This window comes from Micropterus dolomieu, linkage group LG19 (genome assembly GCF_021292245.1).
Source record: "Micropterus dolomieu isolate WLL.071019.BEF.003 ecotype Adirondacks linkage group LG19, ASM2129224v1, whole genome shotgun sequence".
Lineage (NCBI taxonomy): Eukaryota > Metazoa > Chordata > Actinopteri > Centrarchiformes > Centrarchidae > Micropterus > Micropterus dolomieu.
Window position 1 is genome coordinate 12,717,965 of NC_060168.1, and position 17,441 is coordinate 12,735,405.

The window sequence follows — 17,441 nt, forward strand, 5'->3', positions numbered from 1 at the left end:
AATTTACACAATATCTGATTAACTTAATCTTTTTAAATAAATAATAATTTTAAAAACACCTTAAAAAATTGAATCATAAATTATGTGTAAAAGGTCCAGTGTTTAAGCTATTTTATGTAGGCCTATAAATGCAAAGAACAATTTTGCCATGTACACTATATACTTTATTTAGTATGGAAAACTTTAACAATAAAGACAACCGCCATGCAGCACTATACTGAACAAGCTCATTAAATATCATCTTTTCCTAAGCTTTTCAAACATATATGCCACGCTCTTAAATGATTAATTATTCCGGCTCCCCTCTGTGCGAGGATAATAACAAGGTCGTGATTGAGTTACAATGCACAATAGGAGAAAAAAGTCGAGCTTTGTTTAATTGTTCCTTGACAGGGTCAGAGGGGATTGTGCGATAGGCTGCAGGGCTGTCAGAGCTGTTGGAGCGCTGGGAGTGACACCAAGGTGACCGAGGGGAGGCTGTATAAATTGCTGGCGCAGGGCAAACCACTCCAGAGAGGAGAGCATCAGCCAGAGTCTTCTGTGTGACCTTTCCCCTTTCCGCGCACGACCACAGGCCATTACAGTGATGACTGCGAAAGCAGAGCTATCAAGCTGGACTGAGTACCCAGAGGATTTCACCCTGCAGCGCAACCTGACCCAGATCAACTCCAAGACATGGATTTCTTCTAAATCTCTCCATGCGTTCTCCAGGAGGGACGCGCACGGAGCTGTAGACGCAAGCCTCTCACTGGACAAACTTGCGCCAATGAGTAAACTTCCTGACTGCGTGTCCGCTACATGCATCACAGAGGCAGATTCTGACAAGGCAGCAGAGGGAGGCAAGGTGAGCCACTTTGGACCCCAGAAACACAGGCGCGTCGCAGCCAACGCCAGGGAGAGGAGGAGGATGCACGGCCTGAACAAAGCGTTTGACGAGCTGAGGAGCGTCATCCCCAACATGGAAAACGAGAGAAAGTTGTCCAAGTATGACACCCTTCAAATGGCGCAGATTTACATCACAGAGCTGTCGGAGCTCCTGACCGGTGTGGTGCACCCGGAGTGCAGGAGTCCCCGTCCAGGCTCAGCGGAGAAGACCGCCAGAAGGAATCTGATTCACTCTCTCCCGAACCCGCTGGCCGGAGAACAGCGGGAGCCGTGTGCCCCCGTTGGCCACCTTATAATACTTGGCTCTACATCTGACTTGGGGTCAAATAACTCAACGACTTCTGACGGGGAATCTTCGCACCTCAGTGACATGGAGGAAAGTCAGAATGGAAGACGCTAAGAGAAAAGCACCGACTTCTCACTGTTTACGCTGCTGTGTCTGTTCAAGAAGGAGCCAGGAGAACCACAATTTAGGCTACATCTTCTAGAAATGTTGATCACGTGAGACAGTCCTGTCATTTATGTAGCTTAGATATTGCACTGCAAATTAGAAAAGCAGGTAAAACTCAAAAACACCTACTGAGATCTTGAGTTTCTTTACTTCCTAAGGCCACGATGAACTCCCAGAGGCCTATTTCTAATGCACTTTATGGCCTGAACCATCACTAAAGACATTTCCTGTGTCATTAGTGACATTTGTCTAAATTAATAACAATTATTTTGATATTTATGTATAGCTATGGGGTGTTTTATGAGATTGTTTTGCTACAATAAAGATATACTTAAAACATGATTTGCATTTTAAGTTGTTTTTGTATATGTAATTTATCTTTGTCAGCAATACATTGCTGTAAGTCAGTCTACTAAATTACATTTCAATATTTCTACCATGTGAAGCAGACTGAAGGGTCTATGTCCAAAACACAACTAGGGTTCTTGGTCTTTCCATTATGCATAACTGTTTTATCTGCGAGAAAACCATCTTTATTTTTATTAAGAAAAAACATACATTTAAACATGCTAACTCCACAATCTTTGTTTTACTCACTAAATGTACAAGAACAACAAGGAAATATTTTTTCCTAAAGCAGTCCAGTATCCATTCAGCTCATCTAATGGCAATGTCATATTAATGCTGCAGCATAAATAGATTCTCTAACATTTCAGCAGTGAAGAACAACTGAATCCAAAAACATTTCACAGAATAAAATGTATTGCAGATGTGTTTTTCCTACAACTGGCAGATAAATAGTGGTAGAAGAAATATTTTACTTAAGTAAAAGTAGAAACAGTGTGAAAATACTATAAAAAATAGTCAAAATTTGACTTAAGTGAAAATACAGAATTAAAATAAACTTAAAGTACCAAAAGTAAAAGTAGCCTACTCATTATACAGAATGGCTGGATGCCTCACTGTGTGTGCTTCACTAATGTTCCAGCTGGTAAATGTGGGGCTTTTTTAAACTACTTTAAGTACTACTGGGTAGCTTAATCTGTAAAAATACATAATTTATTAGTTGATTACATTTTCTATTAATAATTTGACTCTGCAAAGTAACTAGTAGACTAAAGTTCTCAAAATAAATGCAATGGAGTAAAAAGTATAGTAGTGGAGAAGAACTATAAAGTAACATTAAATCGAAATACATACTATACTACAAATTGTACTTACATGCTGTACTTTAGTAAATGTACCTAGTTGTATTCCACCAATTCAGATAAACATACAAACATCTGCAAGCCAAGTTCTGCTGCTTAATGTTCCCAGTGGAGGGGATTTCAATGAAATAAATAAACTAATTAGCCTTTATGACAGTCTATCATAGTAAACTGCTCCCTCTAGTCTGTCTGTTAACTAATAGCCTACAGAGGAAATGTGGGGCTGCCCGCTCCGGAGGGCACCTGGAACTTTGCCAGGTCCTTGGAAATGATTTCTGCCAGTCTGTGTTTAAAACTGCCAGGGGCCTCTGTGGGGCTAACGTGGGTGGAGCTGATGGCCTCCTCCATCTCCTTCATATCATCCACTGCCTGTGCCTGTGCACTGCACCCTGGCTGGGTGTAGTTATTCACAGGGGGCTGACGCTGGTATCGGGTCTTGGGTGGGACATAGGATACAGATTGGGGAAGGGTGCAGGGAGGAGGCTGGAGAACAGGTTGAGGGAGGGGTGACAAGAAGGGCTGCAGCTGGAGATTTAAGGGAGCATCAGCTGTTTTCACATCTGAATAAATGCACTCTGAATCGTCTGTCTCAGATATGAACTGGTCTTTTCTGATCACAGGAAACGTGGCTCTCCTTATGTTGTAATAAATGTTGTCCTCCATGTCATTATTCAGGTTAACATTCTCCAAGGAATGACACTGTTCATCCTCGTCCTTACCTTCATCTCCCACAGCCTCCTTGCTGTTAGAAAGATATGGGTTGAGAAGAGATAGCTGCTTTGTATTTAGTATAGAAGTGTCATTAATAGTAGAGTAGTGGCTGGCAGACTCGTCCTCATCTGCAGAATTGTAGGCAGGAGAACCAGAGGGTTGGTTGCTTGTGGTTGGGAGGATATTAGAAGACCCATCAGATGATGATCTTCTGTGGACACTGAGTGGCCGGACAGAGGACGTCCTCTCCACAGAGCACTGATTTAATATAGCCTGGAAGATCTGGGGACCATGCCTGGACAGGAAGATGAACACTCCTTCTCCTGACTCACAGCGACGGCCTGCTTCAATGCTGAAGCCACCCTGCAATCACATCCATTGATACACATCTTAAAGGAATAGTTTGACATATTGGGAAATGCTCATTCACTTTCTTTCTGAGAGTTAGATGAGAAGATCGATACCACTCTTGTGTTTGCATGGTACATATGAAGCTACTACCAGCAGCTTGTTAGCTTAGTATTAAACTGGAAGCGGGAATACAGCTAGATTGGCTCTACTGTAGACTGTATAAAGATGGACGACATGACAACTCCCCAAAAGGGAAGCCAAAACACCCCCCACTCCATGTCAAATACCTTTTTCCCCAATGTTGTTTCCAGTCACTTTAGGTCATCTTTATAACGCTGGTGTATGTTCCATTGTTAATTTTTCCTCATAAGTTTGGTTTTGATGCTAAAAAAAGGGGGTTTAACATCATGATTGACAGCGGAGCCCTGCTTGCAATTTAAGTTAAGTCAGGCTGGAACTCAATACCGCGGTTCCAACGCCGATCACTACAGTGCAGACTCTGGCTCTAAATGACATCCCCAGCGTAAGATGGCAGCACCCCTATCTGGGAATATTTTTGCTTTATTTTTAAATAGTGGGAGGAAGTGGAGAGGCGTTGTCCATCTTTATATACAGTCTATCGGCTCTACCATAGCTGTAAAATGCTTTATCTTTTTTGTTAAATCTGTACAATTTGCCTGTTTAGCTTAGCACAGAGACTGTAAACTGAGGGAAATAGATACACATTGCTACAAGTCATTGTTACGCTTCACTTTTGGTACCAAATATACAAAAGATGTAATATGTTAATTAATAAGCTTTAGAGGTGCTGGCAGGTGGATTTTGTTGTCTTTGGACAGGTTAGCTTTTTCCCTATGTCTCAAGTCTTTGTGCTAAGTTAAGCTAAGCTAACTAGCTGCTGGCTGTAGCTTCATATTTACCATACAGATGTCCATGGTACAGATGTGAGAGTGGTATCCATCTTCTCATCTAACTCTTGGCAAGAAAGCCAATAAGCTTATAATAAAATGTAAAAAAGTATAAAATGTATGAAATGTCAAACTATTCCTTTAAACAAATGTGAATAATCTGAGCTGAATATCAGGTTTATTGTGACTATGGTGATGCAGTTTGAATTCATTTGGGTATCTGATTTGGGGGAAATTCATAAGTACCTCAACCTGTCCAAATTTGCGTAAGAGCCTGTACGGCCAGCGATAGATGGTGTGACCAGTTTTGATGTCCAGCAGTATCACAGCCTCTTTTTCTGGGGAGACCAGATACTCCCCAGCCAACTGGCACTTCCTGGATGCCTCCGTGCTCTGGACAGTCACTTGGTACTGGTTTGATGGAAGGGTCAGATCTAAACATGAGAAGATATAAAAATATTTGTCACTTTAAGTAAAACATCACAGCACACTGCTGTTAGAGCAGTGTGACTACACATGAAAGTACTAGAGTTTCCATATGAGGTCTGAGGAGCCATGCATCAGCAAAAAGAATAAATGTGCACCAAACACATTCTCATACAGTAAAATACTAATTTTAAATTGCTTGCATTCTACTAATCTCTTCAAGTGACTGGACTGCCTGTATTTTTCAGGAGAAGTGTAATCCATTAGGAAATAAAAATAGATTAACTTGTGTAAGCTAGAGCTTGCTAACACTATTACATTCTAGCATTCAAATGTGAATAAATTAGTGGCTCTACTGCTCACACATATTCAGTGTTTCAGCTGATGTCTTGAATTTATGATACCATGACAAATAAACCTCACTGCCAGCTTTTCCTGGTCTTTTTCCTTTATTATAATAGGGTCACCAATTCAGTCTTATTATTAAATGATGATTCCAGTTTCTAAAAACTTGGGTTTCTAACTTCTATCTGTTATGACAACAGTGTGCACAATAGAGAAATTGCTAATATGCGAGCGCTGCAGTATCACTACTCTGTCGTCTGATGAGGCGAGATACACTACTTATCAGAACTGAAGAAGTCCCTTGGATGAGGGACGAAACGTCTTCCAGTATCTTCAACCAAGTCCAGTTTCCCTTGACTTTAACCTTCCTTGGATAACTATGACCTGGATGACTGAGAATCTTCACAGACACTACTGATCAGACAATCTAATAAATTGTAAAAAATAAATTAAATTAAAAATTAATTAATTAAATTAATAGATAAATAAAAGCCAAGAATTTGGCAAGATTATCTAAACCACTTTTTGCACGTGATTGTCTGATTGGTCACGTTTCTTGCCCCATATGACTGGGGAAAAAACTATGTAAATAAGTTCTTAAAAAATCTGATTAATCCTTTAAGATAACCACCTGGCAGGAGAGAAGACAGTTTATGCTGGTTTCTGATGAGAACCCCTTCAGCTGGCACTCACTAAACTGAATGTTATTTTTGATCTTATTGACTGATCAGCTGTCGTCTGCAGACTGACGAGCATTACCAGTTTTCCAAGATGAGTAAATTTCATTATCCTCCATGACCAAGCCATTTCCTCTCTCGAAATCCCCTTTGTCTGACTCTCCAGGATCCTTCTGTAAACACAGTGGCATGGTAAACATTACACGGAGTGTACACCATTCTCTTATCACTGTTTTATGACTTCAAAGAGGTCAAATGCAAGAAAGAACATAGCTTGTGCAAGCACAAGAATTAGAGAAGTGAAGTGACAGAAGTTACAGATACTGTACTTCCTCATTGTGCTATCTCTGAGTAAGTTGTGGTTAAGGTTTATCCCCACCTTTCACTGATGATAAGACTACTCTGATATAAAAATAAAACGTGAGAGTTGCACTGGTCAAGAGGTACGAGCAAAGATGTGTGATACCTGGAAGGCTAGAAGACAGAGGGCACTTAGCCAGTCCTGGCTTGTCGTGGAGGCCATAGTGTAGTTGCACTGAGTGGTATTTAGGTAGAAGGCTGTGTGCCCAGGAGGGCAAGACTCCTTCGGAGCAGGAGTGACACTGAGGCAGTCACTTAGACGTACCACTTTTCTCTCTGGCGTTTTCTGTCTGCTGACCTTCTTCTGGTCAGTCATAGCATTGTTGTCAAGTAGGCCTACAGTATAAAGCTCCAACCGCCCAACCCCTGTGGAGCTGGGTTTAAAAAGCACCATCCGTATTTTCCGCCATGTTCTCTATTGTGGATGACAGACGGAAAAATGGAAAAGGTTAGTGAGTGAATAAGTAGGTTCTCTGACACATTTCTAGAGTGGTTTAGATCTTGTGTGATTGTGTAATAATCAACAACATGGCATCTGTTTCTATTGTTACACAGATGCCACTCAGCTCTCCATTTCTGCTTCACATGGTGATCTCACCCCTGCTGACATTGTTGATTTTGTTTAGAGATTATGAAGGAAAGGGCCAAACGAGAGAAACTCTATGTCTATCTTACTACTTACATTATCTCTGGCTAAGAAGGTGGGGGCAACCATAGGTAGTGAATTTAACTTTGAAGTACACATTCAGAGCACCACTACACCTTCTACCACTTAAAGAGCATGCAAGGTCACACAATGTCTATCACAGGCTTTCTGGGAAGAACATATGCATGATTCTTGTAATACACCTTTCGCAAAGTGTTATAATACTGCCTGTAAATTACAGCCACTCTTTTTATTCTGATGACCTCATGAGTGACCTCAGTGATGCTGCATTTAGTTCATTCGCCCCCAGACTCTAGATCAGCCTCCCGTTAGACTGGAGCGTGTCTTACAACAAGGGAAAAAAAAACCCTGCTTTTACCCATAGGATCGTTTTCTGTATGTTACGTCAGCTACAAAACATGTAGCACTTCTTGTTTTTGGTGAATTTCACATTAATTGAGAAGCATGTAGTGTTTCATGTCTTTAAATATACCATATACATGTACAATGTATATGGTATATACAATGATGTTTTTTGTTTCTGGCAACAAATATTGGTCCTGCGTGGTGTATTTCTGTCAAATGGCAAAAGGTGTTCCTATGAAAGACCATTCAGTGCCACATTACTTTCCCCAGGTTCTCAGAAACCAGATATATGTCAATCTGCAGCTACATTTAACATTTTGTGAAGAAGTGATACAAACCATACAGAAGGGATTTTCACAAAGCAAGACTTGATCCAAAATACAATTAGTCACACCTTAGGTGTCCACATCATCTGAGGAGCAGTGTGATAAGATCTTTATTTATTACCAAAATTAGGCAAAGAACAATCTGATTAGTGACTGAAATAGGCAGCAGAAAACAAACAAGCAACTCAGTTTTAAGTGAAACCAAATTAATAAATATGTAACCAGCCTCAGTTATTATTTCTTTTAATTAATAGTATCTAGTATAGGAGAACCAATACCAGATTTTAACTACCGAAGTCATGATTCAGTCAGAGTTTACAGCTGCAGTGGGGCTACAGTAAATGACTGTGGAGAGATTTATGCGTGATGATTTGGGGCTTAATTGAAATCTTGTCAAACAGAATCATCTCCACAAAGACCTGAACAAGAGTGCCACTCTGTACTCACTACTGTACAGAGGTATGTCCTGTCTTCTGAAGCAAGTCAACAACCTGTTCATCAGTTTGGACAATTCAAGTCAAAGAAAGTATTTGAAGGATTGCTTACATGCATGACATTGCAGTTACCACCCTGTGGAACATATTGCCTAACATTTGAAAAGAGAAGGGGTAAAAAGCTTACACCATCAGAGGTTTTGAATAACGCAGAATCTTAAATTCTGCTGAAGCTTCTTCGATCTTTGCCATACGCAAGAGTGTAGGGGTGGTGGTTTGAACAAATACTGAGAAATTTAGACTTTCAGTAAATACTAAAACATTTGACAACATAGTTTGAGAGGCATCACCGGTCATTAGATTTGTCTTTGGTTTTACTAAACGCTCAAAGGTTTTGGTAGCGCACTCTTGGCCCCCACTGTTTACTAAAACTTCATTTCAAAAAATAAAATGAGTCACAATATTCACTTTTTCACAAGGTCGCTGAATGAAATAAAATTTCTATTAAACTTACTTTTCCAAACTTGACCCCCTGAAGGTACACCATCCCTTCCTTGAAGATGAAATCCATGCTTGTAAGCTTTGTCAAGCTTCTGCTCTTGTACAACACTTGTTGCTTTGTGGTCGAGGTAACTACCCAAAACGTTATAATTAGGTTTTCTACGCTACCAGAATAACTGTTTCCTCTACGTCACCAGCTGATTTCATTCTGTTGTCTACTTTTGTTAGTCCAATTGGGCTGACAGTCAAGATCTCTCTGATCTGCAGCTTCACTGTCGCAAAAGAAAGGACACACACGGTGTGTGCTGCTTGAGTCAAACTTCCCTTCGCATTATTCTGCTTGTTTTAGCAACTTCCTCCCCATACAAAACCAGTACCACACCTCTTTATTTTTTCAGGAAGAGCACAGAAGATCACAGCAGATAGAGTGGTTTTATTTACAATTAGAGTATCAAAAATGTATGTTACAAAAGCTACACATACAGGACAAGTATGATTTGTCAATTGGGCAAAAAAAGTAACAAAATTCTTTTTTGTCTGACAGACCTACAAACTATGTAAGGTGGTGGTTAAAAGTACACTTCCTTCACTTCAGTGACATGACATAACTGTGAAGCTTCCTCAGAAATGTTTCGTCATGAAAACCTCTTAAAAGTCCATTGAGCTATGAGCCAGGTAGTCTTTCCGCCCGATGTTGGTGACCTGCTTGGTCTGCATGGCCTCCAACTTCGGACAGTCTGTAATACGATGACCCAGACCACCACAAAATGTACATCCCCTCTCTCCTGCGAACAAACACAAGATTTAGGTGCGTTAAAAAGGGTTTGCAAACTCCCCACATTTGGTTCTGTGAATTGGAGATGAACTGATCTGATCAGCTTAGAGGAAAATTTAAAAAGGAAACAGAGTTATTACTGAGTTCCCCATAAGTGCGAAGCAGGTAGAAAAAACATGTGAATGTAGATTTGGAGTAAACAACTCACCTCCGATGTCCAGCATGGTCTCGTCTCCAGTCTGGAGAACCTGGAGGACTGGAGGAACCTTCTGCTTCGCTTCAACTAGCAGGGCTTTAAGATCCATCAATACTGACTCATCTGTGTGGAAAGATACGCATTAAACACTGAATTAAGCTAACTACATCCACTATAACACATTACAAATATTTTGAAAAGCACTACTCCTATACATAATTTGATTTGTATCGTGGTTGGTAGTTCTCCTTACCACAGCCTTTATTGATAAATGTAGTGGCAATACCAGTCTTGCCCGATCGTCCAGTTCTTCCAATTCTATGGACTGAAACAAGATCCATTTCAACAAACCAGCTTGAGCAATTTAAGGAGAACTGATGTGTAAGAACCATTTTGGCACATATAGTGATTTGCTAAATTGTTGTTAATAATCACACGCTATATGCTCATCAGTTCTTTGTGTTTTGATATTATGTTGATTCTGTCGAGTGGGTGGGTGAGTAATTTTGCTGCACATTGGTAGTATGGAAAAAGGAACTTGTGAGAGGTTACGAGCAATCTGCAAGCACGTTTTTGACTGTGTTTTGCAAAAAAGGTGTGAGTAATCTTTGGTGGACTGCACTGGGCTGGTAATGGACCAAGCCTTTTGTAAAGTCTGGATTAAAAGGTTTTATGTACATTAGATACTCCTATAGTGTGGAGATTTGGACAAACAGAAGTGGACACGTGTCAGGCTAAGATAGACTACTTGCAGAATAGTGGACTTGGACTTGTCATTGTAAAACAACCACAATATGATGATACATAATGTACCAATTTTAAGAAGGCCAAGCTATACATATATCTTCTTACCATAATTTTCTATCTCCTCAGGCATGTCATAATTCACAACATGCTGTATAGCTGGGAAATCCAGACCCTTGGACGCAACGTCTGTGGCAACCAAAACGTCTTTCTTTCCTTCTTTAAATGCCTCTATTGCTTTTGTTCTTTCTTCCTGATCTGGAAAACAATCAACACATATTACATAAACAGCATTTTGCAAGACAATGACAAATGGAAACATAAGGTCTGCAACACGTTCTATGTTTTGGAAATGTTAAGCAAACTGTGAAGCAGAAACTGTAATATTTGCAAGCAGGATGGCATCTGGTGGTAATGATGAGCAACTACAAGGAGGTTAGAGAAGAGTAAGAAAGGTGTGTACAAATGATAAGTACTCTGAGATGAACTTGCTGCTGGGTTGGACGTTCCTCCAAATACAGTAATCCTTTGCAAGCACTATTACTATGTACTGATTGATGTGTATTTTAACGGTAAGAATTGAGTTCTGCGTACCTTTTCCTCCATGGATGGCCACTGCCTCTACTCCTTTTAGCAGCAGATACTCATGGATGGCATCTACATCAGCCTTCTTCTCAGCAAATATCAACACCTGCAAATATGAACAGACAATATTTTGTAACATTTGACATGTCTGAGTTTACTGACTTTTGGTATATCAATGTCGAAACACGTGGAAGTACTAACAGGGGGTGGGGTTTTCTGAAGACACTCCAGCAAATACACCATCTTGGCTTCCTCTTTGACGTATTCCACTTCCTGCACACACAAAAGTATCGTCATCAAATCATTCAGTTCGCACAACTTTTATATCAGTGAGTTTTGTAAACTGAATGTAATAATTTTCCTTGACAAAGACGGAAAGCCTCTTTCAACTAAAAATGAACGTACCTGGATGACATCCAAGCTAGCAGCACCGGCCCTGCCCACGTTGATAGTGATGGGTTTGACCAGCGCACTCTTGGCAAAGTTCTGGATCTTCTTGGGCATAGTGGCACTGAAAAGCAGGGTTTGTCTTTGTCCCTAGATAAAGAAATAACAAAATATAGGGCTTTTCATGTCTGGCATCTTCAAAAAGCCAGGCTATGTCTCCCAAGCTCAGTTTTCATGACAAGAGTTTAGTCTAACAGGCAAACTACGGGGAGTGCTTTGGTGATGATGAAACCTGCTGCCTCATGTATAAATTGTTGCGGTGGTTTTCACGCAAATGCGGGATGTATACTGTCTACTACTGAAACTCACCAAATGTTTCAAAATAACATTTCCACTTGCTTTGTAAAACAGCTTTAAGGACAAAATCTACTGCTTTGACTATATGGTTTGCTGACTTTTGGAGGTCACTGCTGCAGAGGAGGACCTCACCTTGAAATAGGAGAAGATGGTTCTGATGTCTTCCTCAAAGCCCATGTCAATCATCCTATCAGCCTCGTCCAGAGCCAAGTAGCGGCAGATGTCCAGACTCACCATCTTCTTCTGCAGCAAGTCCATCAGTCTGCCTGGGGTTGCGACCATCATGTGGACACCACTATAACCAAGAGGAGATACAGGTTCAGATGGGAATTAACTCAAATTTACTGCTTGTATTTTTAAAATACAATATTATTGCCTAGGTCCTGAGGTAAAATGTTCATGTTTGCCAGTTTTGCTCCTCTCCGAATGATTTCATGTAGCCGAATCGGGCTTTAGTTTTTTGCTTTACACTAGTTTAAACTGAAATTCTGGATAAAAGACAGAAACAGATTTTTTCTCTCCCTCACACGAATCTCGCTTACTTACTGTTTTACAACCTCCATCTGCTCTTTGACAGACATTCCTCCAATGCAGAGGGCAGTGCGCAGCTGAGGAGCTCCCTCCTCCTCCAGCAGCTTGCAGTAGTACTCGATGATGCTGTGAGTCTGCCTCGCCAACTCTCGCTGGAGTAAAGGGAAAGGTGTTCAAATTAGATATGCTTAGTTACAGAAAAAGCAACTGTCTGAAATGCAAACAGAAAGAAATGCTGTAGAATTATTTTAGGATGCTGAGAAAGGCTCATCACTCTCTCTTTTGTTAATCTTGGCCGGCCCATGAGACCTGTTATTTGTTTTCAGTTGTTATATGTTGTTGAGGATTTTGGCACTTTTTAATTTTTTATTTAATAAATCTTTTGCAACTCCTTGACTTTTGATTATGTTAGACCTCTTCTGTAATGAGTCTTTCTGGGGGTCGTAACAGACTGTCACTCACAGTTTTCAAAAGGATTCAACGTTATGTGTGAGCAGGGTTTACGCAGGAACCCTGAAGTAATAATTATTACCTTTTGAGACCCTTTCAATACTTTTTAAGTATCCCATTAGTCTGTTAAAACTGTATTTGTAATCACAAATCAGACTTCATACTATTTCAAGCTGGGTCATCAATTAAATTTTTCTTACTGAGGGACAGATGATGAGTCCATATGGTCCTTCTCTCTTGAAGAAAGGCAGCCGTTTCTCCTGCTCCAGGGCAAACATGGTGATGGGCAGAGTGAAGACCAAAGTCTTACCAGAACCAGTGAAGGCTATGCCAATCATGTCTCGACCTGACAGACTACAGACAACCACTGTCAATTCATGAACAATTTACATGCACATAACATTCATTACTTATTTTATAGTCTGTTTATTGCCCTTACACTGTAGGGATTCCTTGTATTTGAATTGGTGTGGGATGCACAATGCCCTTCTTTTTCAGACCTTTAAGAATTGCTGCAAAAACAAGAAACCAAGAAGCCAGTTGTTAATGACGTCCACTAAAGGCCTACTACATAAAGACAAGGTGTTTGTTTTTTTATGTGTGCAAGAGGAAGTGTGTTGTAACCTGGTGGAAACTTCATCTCCCTGAAGCTTTTGATTGGAGCAGGGATGCCATCGCCATCAACCAGGATGTGAAACTTCTTCCTGACGCGCTCGTGTCGGGTGGCTGGCATATTCAGGATGTAGCGTGGTGGCTTCCAGCTGTAAGTAAAATCTAGGTTAAGCAAAAAGTTTTTTTAAAAACTCGACAAACAGTGTTACTTTTTAGAATTCACTGATCACGATCTTACCTTGTTTTTATGGGATCATCATATATGATACCTTTGGCCATCTCCTTCACAGACATCAGAGCTGATAGAGGAGTGGTGAAAGTCCACAGAATTAGTTTTGCAAGTTTAGAACATTTTGCACCAACATCTATAATTTTATCAAAGTAAATACGATTAATAATTCAAAATGGCTTCACAGGAAATGACAACTTTATAATTTTACCTCTGCCTTCTGCAACACTCTCAAGAATCTTCTCTTCCTCTTTCAGCTGCTTCTCCTTGGCTGACTCCTTACGGGCTATAGACACAAAAACATAAAGCAGGTGAGATAAGACAGAACCACTACGGTTATGCATAATGAGCCGTATAATGGCAATATGTTAACTAAGTCATAGTGTGAAAAGAACTGAGCAGACAACAATCAAAATCCAGAGTGGCTTGTGTGGTGTTTGAACTGGATACCTTCTGCTTTTTCCTTGAGGTGCTGATGCTGGTCAAGGAGACTGACATTTGAGCGTGGACCAAGACCCTCGTCCTCATCCCTCTGCTCCTCCCCACTGTCCTTCTGCTCCTCGTCCACTGCCTTTCCTCGCAGACGTAACATCTTTTGTAGCTGTACGGTACACGTTAAAAAATGCCTTAAATAACTGGATTGGATGTTGATATACATTTGGAAAAGCTAAATACAACTGTATTTTAAAAAATGTAGAACTTTAACAGTAATGCTAGGTTCCTCTAGAAAAATCTATGTTAAACCGACCGTGCACTGCTGATCAGTGAAGCACCGATCACGCTTTTTCTCTCCTGATACTGATTCATCAAACTCGGGGTGTCTGCCAATACGGATTCCCGGTCCAAGTTCTACTTTTTTTTGCAAAATGTAAAATCTATATAGCTCACTGTGTGGAACTCATTGGCATCATTTTTGTGTAAGCCAACATCAGGCCAGGGATTGCCGTGGTGCTGCCTTGGCTGAAAAATGGAGTGAAAACTTATAATGATATTGACAAAGAAACTGTATCAGGCCAAAATCCCTTATCTGCTTAATAAGTTCTTGGCCCCAATTGGCACATCCTTAATAATGTCTAAAATGTCAAACAGGACAGTGTACAATAACTTACCATTTGTTGTTTTCTTATTTTGAACGGAACATATGGAACATAATCATCATCCTCCGTTCCCTCTGAACCTGACCTTTCATCCTCTGCATGGAATCTCTGTACAAAAACATCCGTATTATCAGAAGAATTATTTCTTGAGTAGCATCACCACTTTCACAGCATTCAGCCAGAATGGCCTTTAAACACATCCAATGCAATTCCTTCTAAGAAAACGTAAACATACAGGATACCATGCAGAAACCACAATTTAATTTCATAAAGTGATATTTAGTGGATGCGATTGATTTGTATATGCCAGAGACATAGTGTTGGCATGTGCTTTATGGATACACATTTGCACAGTATGGCAATAGGATTTTGACACAGATATTAGGCTGTCAAATACACTTCTTTTTTTTTACATTATATTAACTGTTAGCATCATATAGCCTATGTCCTTGTTTTATACATTTCGTTAAGAGGCTGTTCAATTGTAAACTTCTCAATTAGCCAAAGGGACCTTCATTAGCCTTTCCTTAAGACTGTGGCATGTTACCCAATTGTAAAATAAACAGACAATGTATAGGATTTGAACTCCATTTTTTTACACTAAATGTGCAAGTTTTATGATTTAGCCTAATTGGTAACTAATATTATGGTTTCTTTATAATTACCAATATTTATTGGTGGAATATGAGGGCCAGTCAATGGCATCAACTGCATCATCATCCATGAACTGCCTACATACTCCGGCCACATGAGGCCTGGTAATGTCCTGCACCAGGTGGAACCCAGTGTCAGCTAGCATGTGGTCTGTGTGACCCTCCAAGAATATGCCTCCCCAGACCATTACTGACCCCCCCGCCAAACCGGTAATGCTGGGTGATGTTACAGGCAGCGCCACATTCACCACGGCGTCTCTAGACTCTTTCACATCTGTCACATGTGCTCATTGTAAACCTGCTCTTATCTTTGACGAAAACAGGGTGCCAGTGGTTGACCTGCCAATTCTGGTGTGAATGCTAATCAACCTGCACAGTGCTGGGCTGTGAGCACAGATCCTACCGGAGGACGTTTTGGCCCTCATGACACCCTTATGGGGTCTGTTTCCGACAGTTTGGTCAGAAACTTGCACACCAGTAGCCCGCTGGAGGTCATTTTGTAGATACTGGTGTGGCTGCTGGGTTGATGCCCTTCTAGGACCCTGTCCAGCTCTCCTCATGTAACGGCCTGTCATGGTATCTCCTCCATGCTCTTGAGACTGTGCTGGGACACAGCAAATGCTCCTCCATCCCGGTTGTTTAATTGACTTGATACTTATGTGATGAATTCGTGTTTCCTTTTTTTTTTGAACAGTGTATTTGCCCTGGATTCGGCTGTTCTGTCTTCCTTCCATTTACTGCTCATTTACAATAGGTAACTCCTGGCAAACCTCTGTTTTCAAAACAGCTATGTGAACAGTCTCATCATTAAAATGTCAAGTGGCTTAACTTAAGTTAAACTGTTACAGAGTCTCGCACCTTAAACGTTACACTGGGTCCACATTGATATTGTAGGAGCAAACAATTGAAAAGGCAATCGTGCCGTTTTCAGCTGATCTGCCTTCAACTTCAGAATATTTAACGTCATGAACGGAAAACTCATTAAAGTAATCTTATACTGACTATTTTACGCGGATGCTGTGGCACTGCAACGTTATTATGGATAGTTCGCGGAGCTAACGTTACCAAACACGGTTTATCGTTACACATTCATATAAACTCAATGAAAATCCCATATTATTCTAAAACTTTACTTCAGCTGTATTTGTCATTTTAACATTATGGATATCACTATGTATTGTACGGCAGATAACGGACATTAAAGATTGAATAGCTAGCTTTGCTAACTTTAGCTAGCATTAGCTAGTTTAACCTCTTCGTAATGTGAACAATATCAAACGCTTAACTTACCTTTTTGGGTCGACTTTCGGTCTCCATTTTTTAATGAATGCAGTGGCTTTCTCTGCGCACTAGAGCCTCAGAGTTAATGACAAAAACAGTCGGCACACACTTAAATAAACCTACCTAATCCACATGTTTACACAACACCGGAAGCTTTAATACTGTACGGAAGACTGTAAGGGTCAAACCTTACCGTCAAGATGCGTCCAATTATCTCAAAGGCGATTCAGTCTGGCGTTGGAGAAACAGGTCGTGGAAATGGTATACAAGTTCATGTAAACCACACCAAAATGATGACCTTAGAAAGCAAACACCACACTTTATTTTTGTCAAAACTGTATTGTTTTTAATCTTTCTGAACGAAAGATTTTTCACAGTATCAAAAGTGAATTTAAAAAAAATGAAACAAGCCAACATACACTTGGCTCTTATTGATATAGTATAAATCTACATTCGAAACATTAAGATAATCTTCTCTAATTGTATATAACCAGGAAAGCATCAGAGATGTTATATGAAAACAAAATCTCAGCACAAATTCAGGAAAGAAATGATCCATCAGCTAAAACATGGTTACTACTGGAAATCTTAAGGCCCTTGTCCCAAAAGTATCAACTCTTAAGTGATATTTGTAATCAAAAGATAACCAATACTTGGACTTCAGATAGGCTAGCTGAGGTACAGGGTGCCAAGGTCACAGTACGGGGGGGATGGGGGGGGGATAGAGAGTAGTATGGTTGAAAATAGCTCTCACACACACACACAACTCCCAGAAACGCATGACAAAGGCTCAAAAGGGCCCCAAATTATCAATACCTCAATATGTACAAGCATCGAAATTAACTACATCAAACAATGTGTGATGGTTCTATGTTAAAATGAACACTGCACACTGGTGTCCCTGTCACTGCTGGGATATAAGGGGTTAAAGTAAGAGTTTAAGTTAAAA

The 17,441-nt window shown here is 40.3% G+C and overlaps 3 protein-coding genes across 4 annotated transcripts; 1 reads left to right on the top strand and 2 right to left on the bottom strand.

Annotated features, from left to right (window-relative positions):
* Nucleotides 1-586: 586 nt before the first annotated feature.
* On the top strand, nucleotides 587-1,285 carry atoh1b (atonal bHLH transcription factor 1b). Its single transcript, XM_046031670.1, has one exon. The coding sequence runs from the start codon at nucleotides 587-589 to the stop codon at nucleotides 1,283-1,285; it is 699 nt and encodes a 232-aa protein (XP_045887626.1).
* Nucleotides 1,286-1,917: 632 nt separating this feature from the next.
* dok3 (docking protein 3) lies at nucleotides 1,918-8,962 on the bottom strand. 2 transcript variants are annotated; one of them, XM_046030275.1, is made up of 5 exons: nucleotides 8,609-8,962; nucleotides 6,429-6,737; nucleotides 6,045-6,135; nucleotides 4,761-4,948; nucleotides 1,918-3,618 (listed from the first exon to the last, which is right to left on the bottom strand). In XM_046030275.1, the coding sequence occupies exons 1-5, from the start codon at nucleotides 8,663-8,665 to the stop codon at nucleotides 2,749-2,751; spliced, it is 1,515 nt and encodes a 504-aa protein (XP_045886231.1). In that variant the 5' UTR covers nucleotides 8,666-8,962; the 3' UTR covers nucleotides 1,918-2,748. The 2 variants fall into 2 exon arrangements, with proteins under 2 accessions (XP_045886231.1, XP_045886232.1); XM_046030276.1 differs by lacking the exon at nucleotides 6,429-6,737.
* Nucleotides 8,963-9,008: 46 nt separating this feature from the next.
* LOC123957460 (probable ATP-dependent RNA helicase DDX41) lies at nucleotides 9,009-16,660 on the bottom strand. The gene is made up of 17 exons (XM_046030274.1): nucleotides 16,502-16,660; nucleotides 14,571-14,666; nucleotides 13,912-14,062; nucleotides 13,673-13,747; nucleotides 13,471-13,531; nucleotides 13,245-13,381; nucleotides 13,060-13,132; nucleotides 12,821-12,974; nucleotides 12,186-12,322; nucleotides 11,772-11,934; nucleotides 11,301-11,432; nucleotides 11,097-11,168; nucleotides 10,905-11,001; nucleotides 10,419-10,568; nucleotides 9,820-9,891; nucleotides 9,579-9,689; nucleotides 9,009-9,380 (listed from the first exon to the last, which is right to left on the bottom strand). The coding sequence occupies exons 1-17, from the start codon at nucleotides 16,526-16,528 to the stop codon at nucleotides 9,244-9,246; spliced, it is 1,845 nt and encodes a 614-aa protein (XP_045886230.1). The 5' UTR covers nucleotides 16,529-16,660; the 3' UTR covers nucleotides 9,009-9,243.
* Between the last annotated feature and the right edge of the window lie 781 nt (nucleotides 16,661-17,441).

Coding starts and splice junctions, on each gene's coding strand:
- atoh1b (XM_046031670.1), top strand. CDS start 587: ATGACTGCGAAAGCAGAGCTATCAAGCTGGACTGAGTACCCAGAGGAT.
- dok3 (XM_046030275.1), bottom strand. CDS start 8,665: ATGGATTTCATCTTCAAGGAAGGGATGGTGTACCTTCAGGGGGTCAAG. Junction 6,136..6,428: donor TCTGTCTTCTAGCCTTCCAG/GTATCACACATC, acceptor CTGTGTTTACAG/AAGGATCCTGGAGAGTCAGA. Junction 3,619..4,760: donor GCAAATTTGGACAGGTTGAG/GTACTTATGAAT, acceptor ATGTGATTGCAG/GGTGGCTTCAGCATTGAAGC.
- LOC123957460 (XM_046030274.1), bottom strand. CDS start 16,528: ATGGAGACCGAAAGTCGACCCAAAAAG. Junction 13,382..13,470: donor GATGATCCCATAAAAACAAG/GTAAGATCGTGA, acceptor TTTTACTTACAG/CTGGAAGCCACCACGCTACA. Junction 13,133..13,244: donor GGAGATGAAGTTTCCACCAG/GTTACAACACAC, acceptor TTGTTTTTGCAG/CAATTCTTAAAGGTCTGAAA.